The 8,480-nt window shown below is 34.9% G+C and overlaps 1 protein-coding gene across 1 annotated transcript; it reads left to right on the top strand.

Moving 5' to 3' along the window:
- The first annotated feature begins 1,504 nt into the window (after positions 1–1,504).
- On the top strand, positions 1,505–5,792 carry LOC111383373 (DELLA protein RGL1-like). Its single transcript, XM_023007482.1, has 3 exons — positions 1,505–1,787; positions 4,005–4,413; positions 4,460–5,792. The coding sequence occupies exons 1-3, from the start codon at positions 1,505–1,507 to the stop codon at positions 5,790–5,792; spliced, it is 2,025 nt and encodes a 674-aa protein (XP_022863250.1).
- Positions 5,793–8,480: the final 2,688 nt, after the last annotated feature.

Genomic DNA, 8,480 nt, shown 5'->3' on the forward strand with positions numbered 1-8,480 from the left:
TGTTAACAAGCAATTCAATCAATTAATTGTCCAACACTTATCAATTAATTAATTGGCAAATCTCAATTTTTCTAGTTCTCCTTTTGTGTGGGCCCATTAGGTTCTCGATCACGATACTTAACAATGTGAATTATTATTTTGATCTAATCAAAATTGATAAATTAAGATACTCTTTTGAACTTATCATCAATTCACATTCGTCGTCCCAAATTGACATCTAACAATATATCAGGGTAATGCATGTGACGAAAAATGTTACGTGGTATGACAAAATCAAACTCGTTCGTTTACCGTGAAATTATAATCATTTTGTCAACATGATCCGATCAATTATGAGATATGGATATGTATTGATCTCAATTATTGATCACATCTTTCATTCCATTATTAAATCAATGTAAGTAGAAAATCCATTTTCGACTTATAAATACATCTTGGTTAAGGATTTCGTTATCACTTGATATAATGAAATGTAGATCATAATCTTTTACTATTTAAGAGTAACGAATCCTCTATTGATCATTCACAACCTTCATATGATTCTTGACATTCTCGAATGATGACGTATTAGCGACCTCTTGGTAGAACAACAACCAATATCACCAAAGTATGCTTGTCTTTATATAAGGCAATATGGACACCTTAAGTCAAAGGACCAATTTCACTATCGAATGTTAGAGATTAACCACCGACACTCGAATCGTTATCCATATGGAACCTCCCAGCTTGTCTCTAATTTTTTGTTTTATAATAAAACATCCACGTGTTCATTTAAGTGTCACCACACTTTAACTTGTGGGATCAACTACTTATTTCACAAGTAATAAATACAATACGTGATGATTTATCCGAAATAACGATATCCGTATCTTGTTATTATGTACGACTGCGGATGATTTAAAATTCACTAATATGTAATTTGTATATCACAATCACAACTCCCTGTAATTAACAGATTTCCAAGACTTGAATTTACGAATTCTATTATTTAATTTACTAGAATATTAATTAAACAAGAGATCTACTCTAAAATTGTATCAATTATATATTAAAAGTGTTTATGTCTAAAGTTAATTGAACATAAGACACAACACTTACATGTTTCAAGTTAATTGAACATAAGGCATAACACTTACAGGTTTCACTATAAAGAAGAAAGAGAGCTAGATTTATTTTTATTGGGCTCCTCATGCACACCTAAATTGGCTTGAAAATTTTAAATCAAGATCTCCCACCGGAATTATGTAAACATTATGACTAGGTTCCAAAAGTCCAACATTCTCTTTGTCTAAGAAATGTTAAACTCAAAACCTAAAACTCCTTCATAGAATATCCACTCAAATAATTCAAGGTTTGGATCTTGTGTGCCGGCTATGTGTTAAGTCTCTCTCCCCGTAAAAAGAACTCTACTGTCCAACTAGCTGCAGCGATCACAACCGCCATTAGGATCTTCTTGGTGGAAAAAAAATGTGAATGAAATATCCCACCGAATTGAATTGGGTCCATGGATGATGCCAAACGCTTTTTTTATGGAGAGAGAGTTAAGGGGACTTCTGCGGGACTTATGAGATGTGTACCTGGCTGTGGGCAACGGAGGAGGTGGAAGCCAGTTTTGTCTTTCTATCTATCTTTCAAAAATTCATATTATGAATCTGAAAAATGGGTTGAGATTTTCCATAATGAAAGATGGCATAATTTTTCTAATCATAAGGCCAATATAGATTTGTTCTATTCACCTTCACCCATTATTATACCCGCAATGATTGGCCATATGACTGCTACAATGAGTCAATTTTTTTTATTCAAGACGATTCAGATTATTCTAACATTTTATTACTTTTTTTTGCACAAAAAAACTTTGAATTCTCAGTAGAAAGATATTTTCCTAAAAAAATGCTTTTAAAATAGAACTTCTCTTATTTATTGATTGCATTTTTATTTTAACAAAGAGTGTTCCTTACTTGTTACCTAATAACCCGAGAATCGTAGACAGTTTGACTAGTTGACTAGGTAAGGGAGTACTTGCTTGTTTTTGTGTCGTGCTTTACTTTGGGGTTTGATTTCCATTATACTCGATGTGGCAAAAAAGACATCGAATGAGATATGCCTTGCTTTGCATTAAGATTTAAAACTTCTCATCTACTTTCAGGAAATGTTTGAGCTGGGATCCCACTTTTGAATAAGGAGCGATTTGCCATGAATATACCAAGGGCTAGACTTTCGAATTTTGATACAATTTTTAGCTGATGTGAGTTGAAACAAAAAGAAGCTGTCTGCTGGGGTTTTTTTTTTTCGAAACTGCCAGCAACTTTCCATGCTTTCTCTAGGTGGTATTTCAAGGGTATTGTACTATGATCTTTTGCCCATTACATGGCTGATTAAGATGTTGCCTTTGTTAAGATTTGGGGGTCCATCTTAAGGTCGATCTTATTAAAAGGAGTGACCCAAGATCTATTTAAGTTGGTCAACCTTAAGATGGATCCCCAAATTTTAACATAGTATCAGAGCCCAATAAACTCCAATGAGCTATTCGATCCGATTAAATCTAAAAAATGAGCACACGAATTTCAAGATTGGTCTGTTTAAGAAGAGTCACCATCTTGCGGGGGTATGTTAAGGGAATAAATTACACATCGGTTAACTACCAAAATATTGACCAACTTAAATAGATCTTGAGCTACTCATCTTAAGAAGGTTGACTTTATTAAGATGGACCCCAAATCTTAACAGTCTTTTGCCGTTTCAACCTATTCCCAATAAAATGAAATCCATATCCCGAGCCTTGCTTATACATTTTTCTAACTACCTGAGACCTAAGTGTTGAGCTTTTTTATTCCTTTTTTTTTCCGTTGGGTTTTTGATACCTAATAAATTCAAGGCTATGATGTTAATGTGAGTAAATGTATTTCATAGGCATATGTCAATGAATGAAATAAGTCCAACAATCAAGTCCAAGAGCTCCACCCGGTCTAATTGTATTCCCTCTTAGATGGTTTGAATCTTGGCCTGTTTACCTTCTTTTTTGTCCAATTAAAAGCCTAATCCTAGACTATTTATAAGACTATAATCCTAGTTATTTCCTAGTTTCGTTTGTGTGTGAATTAAGGAAAATCTCAGCTGCCCCTTGAAGTGTGTGAAAAAGGGCCTCTTGAAGTGTCCAAAAATGCTTAATTATTTTGTGTAATATGTGTTTCCTTCATAGCCTATATTTGTGATGTTTTTTCCTTCCCTTTGTGGCTACAAATTATCACCGTTTCTTGTTCTTTGTGGGTAAGATGGAATAGCAACCCAGGTGAATTATATTGGTTGTGGATCGCAGGCGATTGGTTTGGTTATTTGGTACAGAAAGATACATTGGACTGAGCTCGAAAACCACCGATTTGAAGATCCTTGGAAAGAGCTTCCGCAACACTGTCTTTAAAGCCACCTCCCTATACTTCGAAATTTGTTTCACAATCAATTGCAAAAAAACTAGAAGAATGAAAACCATTTGGTGCTTTAAATATTTAAAAACTGAACTCAGGAAAAAAGGAAGAGTATTATACATGATTTATTTAAAAATATTTAACCCTTCATATCTTTTCTAAGAAAATCCGTAGATATACAGGTTATTAAGGGGTGCATTATTATCTTTGAGATTTTCAATGAGAAGTTCTGGATCAGCTTTACTACCTTAATCCAATGAGCTATCGAATTCTAGTGCTTGTTTGTGGTGTACTACATACAGAGAATTCTACATTAACAATAGAAAATGACGCACATAATGTAAAACTATAGCTTGAATCAAGGCATGCTGAATATATATAATTTCTACCAGTTTCACGTCAAAATTACTATTTATGTCTAATGATGTTCTTACGTAGTGAATTACGTAATATAATTTTTTTATTTCTTATTTTATAAAGAAATAGTCACCATCTAGAAGGGATCTATAGTAAATTAATTGACAACAATGTAGTGTCGTGAAAAACAAATTTTTCTATCGATGTTTTAGTATAATATAGGTGAAAATTTAAGGACGGCTGCAGCATCCGTAGATTTGAGACTGGGTGAAATATTTGGTAACGTCAATTTGATTTTTTTTGAAGTTATGGGTAAACATAATTCTTCCAAGGCTTTTGAGAATGAGGATGGAAGGAAATTAGCTAAAGAAAATAGTCCTCGTGGAAGTGAAGATTGGGTAGAATCGTGGGAAACTGATTTTGAGGGGCTGGAGAACACGTCCGAGCAAAATCTGTTACATGAGTATCATCAAGAACAACAACTGATAGAAGAGTTTGGCAGTTTACATGATTTGTATCTCGATATTGTTTCACCTCCTTTTCAATCCAGTGAGGAGGGCATTAATCAGCTTGTCGGTATCGAATCTCAAACTTCCATGCTTATCGAACCCAAGAAAGAAAGGCCGCGTGGGTTTCCTTCTGCATCCCTTTGAGATTTTAAGGAACTATGAGAGCAGGCTCAAAAGATTAAATGTACAGAGCCATGAAACAAATTGCACTAAGATCAATTTTGGGTTATCATCTGTTGATTCAATTATCAAGTTGGCTGCTGTAAAGTTTCTTCAATCCAATTCCTCTAGCAGCGATGAGCTCTCTGTGCTTAGCCATCCATATGCCAGTTCATTTTTGGGCTCCGCCAAAGAAGAAATGGACAAAGATGTTCAACTTGTTCAAGGTCTTCTATTTTGTGCTGAAAGAGTAGGTAATAAACAGTATGATTCTGCAAGGAAGCTCCTCGAAAGTTGTCACATGCTCAGCTCCATTAAAAAGAGTACCATCCAAAGAGTAGTGTATTATTTCACTGAAGCTCTTTACGAGAAGATCGATCGGGAGACTGGAAGAATTAAAGGAAATGATTTGGCGGAGAAGCAGTCACTTGATGTGGAAAAAAAATTGATGAATCTGAATCCTATCGTGCTTGCATTTCACAAAGGATTTCCTCTCTCCCAGGTTAGTCAATTTTCAGGAATTCAATCCATAATCGAGCATGTATCGAACTTTAGCAAGGTGCATATTATTGATCTCAAGATCTGGACTGGGATGCATTTCACAATTTTAATGCAAGCTCTTGCAGCTCGATGCGAGTGTCCTATCAATCATCTTAAGATAACTGCGGTCGGGACAAAATCTAAGCCATTGATTGAGGAGACAGGAAGACAATTAAAAAGCTTTGCAGAGTCCTTGAATTTGAACTTCTCTTTTAATATAATCATGGTAGAAGATATCCTAGATCTCACTGAAAGTCTCTTTGATCTTGATGCTGATGAAGCAGTTGCAGTCTATGCAGCATATGTTTTGAAGTATATGATTGCACAAGAAGATAGACTGGAATCTTTGATGAAAGTGATTAAAAATATCAATCCCTGTGTGATGATTGTCATTGAATCTGAGGCAAATGATAATTCTCCATATTTCGTGAATCGTTTTGTGGAAGCTCTTTTTTTTTATGGTGCATTCTTTGATATCCTGGAAGAGTGTATGAATCATGATGAATCAAACAGAACCATTTCTGAATCAAAAATCTTTAGTCCCGCTATAAGGAACATTGTGGCGGCTGAGGGAGAGGAAAGAAGGTTCCGGCATGTGAGTATAGACATTTGGAGGTCATGTTTTGAATGGTTCGGGATGGTGGAGATAGAGCTGAGCATGTCATCTATTTATCAAGGGAGTCTTCTCCTTAATAATTTTTCTTGTGGAGGTTCTTGCTCGATCGATAAGGATGGGAAATGTCTAATTTTCGGCTGGAAGGGAACGCGACTTAATTCAGTATCTGCGTGGAAATTTGGATGACTTCAAATTCAAACTTATTTTCATGCTTTGTGCTATTCATGCATTTTGTCTATATTATGCTGACTTTATATGAGGAATTGGACAACTTGTTACTGAGTTTTCCTTGTGATGTCCTTATAAGGATGAACTTTTACCTGAAGAACAAGCCTATGTTGGTTCAGAAGACAAAATGGACCTAAATAGCACAGCTTAAGTAAAATAGTAACACTTGTACAAAAGAAGTTGGCTAAAAGGATTTTTTTCATATTAATTCTCAGTCACAGAGTGGACTCTAGATCAGAAACTCTTGCAAAATACCACATAGTGTAAGAAGGGAGGCTGTGCAATAAATGTTAAAAGGCTAAATTTAAACATAGTTGTCTGCGTTGTAACAGTTTAACCGTTTAGATGAAGATGTTTAATATGGTACAAGTGTTAGACAACATAATAATTTAGTATATTTAAGAAGGGTAGCTTGGTATTTTCCATTTATAAAGTTAGTCTTGGATTTATGACGCAATGAAAGAAAGGAATTCAAGCGAAAACTTTAACAACAAGAAATTTGGAATCCACCAAATAATAAAGAAAATGAATTCACGAATTATTAATGAAAATAATGGAAAAAAACGAACTAAGCCTTATCCATAAGGATTTACATGGAGACGTAGTTCAGAACAACTAAAAGTAATGAAAAAGAAGTTTAAACAAACTACAATTGTAAAAAAAGGAATACAAATGAATTGACAAAAATAGCGCCAAAACTTTAAAAATCAGTTTTCAAGGCCTAAACGAACTTGAACGGCAAAAATTCATCGTACTTCATAGCATATCTGTGAGTATTATTCCCCACGTCATTCTCCTTCCAAAATGGTCTTATGAGACCGATCCGAAATTAAGATGATGTTTTATTTATACTAATACCCTTTTTTCAATATACCCATTATGTCCTACATCAATTTATGTTATGTCGAAATATATAGAGGAATGAAGAAGAGACAACAAAATTAAAAATGTAATCACAAGTTGAATTAATATACAGAAATTTGAGGAAAATAAAATGGAAGGCTCGAACGCGTAATCGCTATCCTCAAACTATATTTGCCTCTTCTAGGGATTGAATGAGATTCTTAAGGATCTTTGGCAAACGATTTATAGGATTATAGCAAGCCTTGTAAAGGATCTAGCACCAAAGTATAAATGCGATCCTCCAAAATTTTAAGAACACAAAGAAGAAATTGAGTATGAATATCAATCAATTGTTTGATCTTTTATTTTGGAATGAGTATTGATCACAAAATGTTATTCACATTATTTGACTTTAGATTTATCACCTATTTATAGGCCATCACCAAGTATGCACGAAATGGTGCCAAAATAGGTTGAAAAGCCATCACTCTTGAAGTTATAACGGTAGAAAAACGGCTCCCAACGGTAACAGGAAATCACAATGCGACCGCATGGAGTAATTGACGGGCCCCTTTAAATCTCGGTAGATGGCCATGCGGTCGCATGGTACAAAGTTTGGGCCTCCGTTTTTTCTTTATATTTCCACCGTTTGGTTTCTACGTTGGTTTTTCTTTGGCTTTCTTCATGTTGTTTCATTCCATTTTCATTCCTTAATTGAATTTCGAACAATAATAAAACAATCCCCCACTTATTCAAAAATTTCAATAAAGGAATCTCATACTCAAATCATATGATACTCATATATAAGGACTAGATATCTTTCGATTTGAATCTAGCCATAGTGTAATACAAACAAAGTAAAGTCGGAATCAAAGGTAGCTGTAACTTTGAACCAGTTATTCCATGTGACAATACCGGTCCGAACACACACATGAGTACCACGTGTTCTTAAGTTCCTCATATCTCGCTTAGCGCTGTTATGGCCTTGCGCTCATCCTATTCAACAAACTTTTAAGAGAGAAACTCCAACTCTCACTTGAGGCAGCACCACATCGAAATTTGTTTAGATGAAGTTCTTCCAGTACCTTTGTTACTTTTAGAGATACTTGTGTTTTAGCACTGAACTTCATCAAGAGCTTTAATGTTCAACCCTTACTTCAGTAACAACCAGTATTATTTTACTTAGGATAGGGTCATTGCGGATTTTAATAATGTTGTGACCATCCCACATATCTAATGACTTGTTTTAACCCTTTGAACCCGCGGATTATCTTTTAAGTAATGATAGGTAGGGTTGCCGCTATTGGTGGACATTTATTTGAAAGGAGTTTCAACCCCATTCTACTCGAAATAAATGCCACTAAATTTCTATTTAGTGGTTTAGTTAAAGGATCCGCTAAGTTCTCAATGTACTTTACATAATTTAGGAAAATTATTCCATCTTTGATTAATTTCCTTATGTAGTCATGTCTTAGAATCATATGTCTAGACTTTTCATTGTATACCTCATTGTTTGCTTTCGCTAACGTGGCTTGACTATCACACACGATAGGTATTGAAGACATACTCTTTGATCCCAAAGGTATCTCATAGAAGAGATCCTTAAGCCACTCAACCTCTTTTCCGGTATCCGATAGTGCAACAAATTCAGATTCCATGGTCGAGTGTGTTATGCATGTTTGTTTCTTTGATTTCCAAGAAACAGCACCTCCTCCATGAATAAACACCTAATCCGAGGTTGATTTACTTTCACCCGTGCTAGATATCCAACTAGTATCGGTAAATCCTTCCAATACCGCAGGG

This window comes from Olea europaea, unplaced genomic scaffold, assembly GCF_002742605.1.
Source record: "Olea europaea var. sylvestris unplaced genomic scaffold, O_europaea_v1 scaffold2668, whole genome shotgun sequence".
NCBI lineage: Eukaryota > Viridiplantae > Streptophyta > Magnoliopsida > Lamiales > Oleaceae > Olea > Olea europaea.

Coding starts and splice junctions, on each gene's coding strand:
- LOC111383373 (XM_023007482.1), top strand. CDS start 1,505: ATGGATGATGCCAAACGCTTTTTTTATGGAGAGAGAGTTAAGGGGACT. Junction 1,788..4,004: donor CCATATGACTGCTACAATGA/GTCAATTTTTTT, acceptor AGTATAATATAG/GTGAAAATTTAAGGACGGCT. Junction 4,414..4,459: donor AAGAAAGAAAGGCCGCGTGG/GTTTCCTTCTGC, acceptor CTATGAGAGCAG/GCTCAAAAGATTAAATGTAC.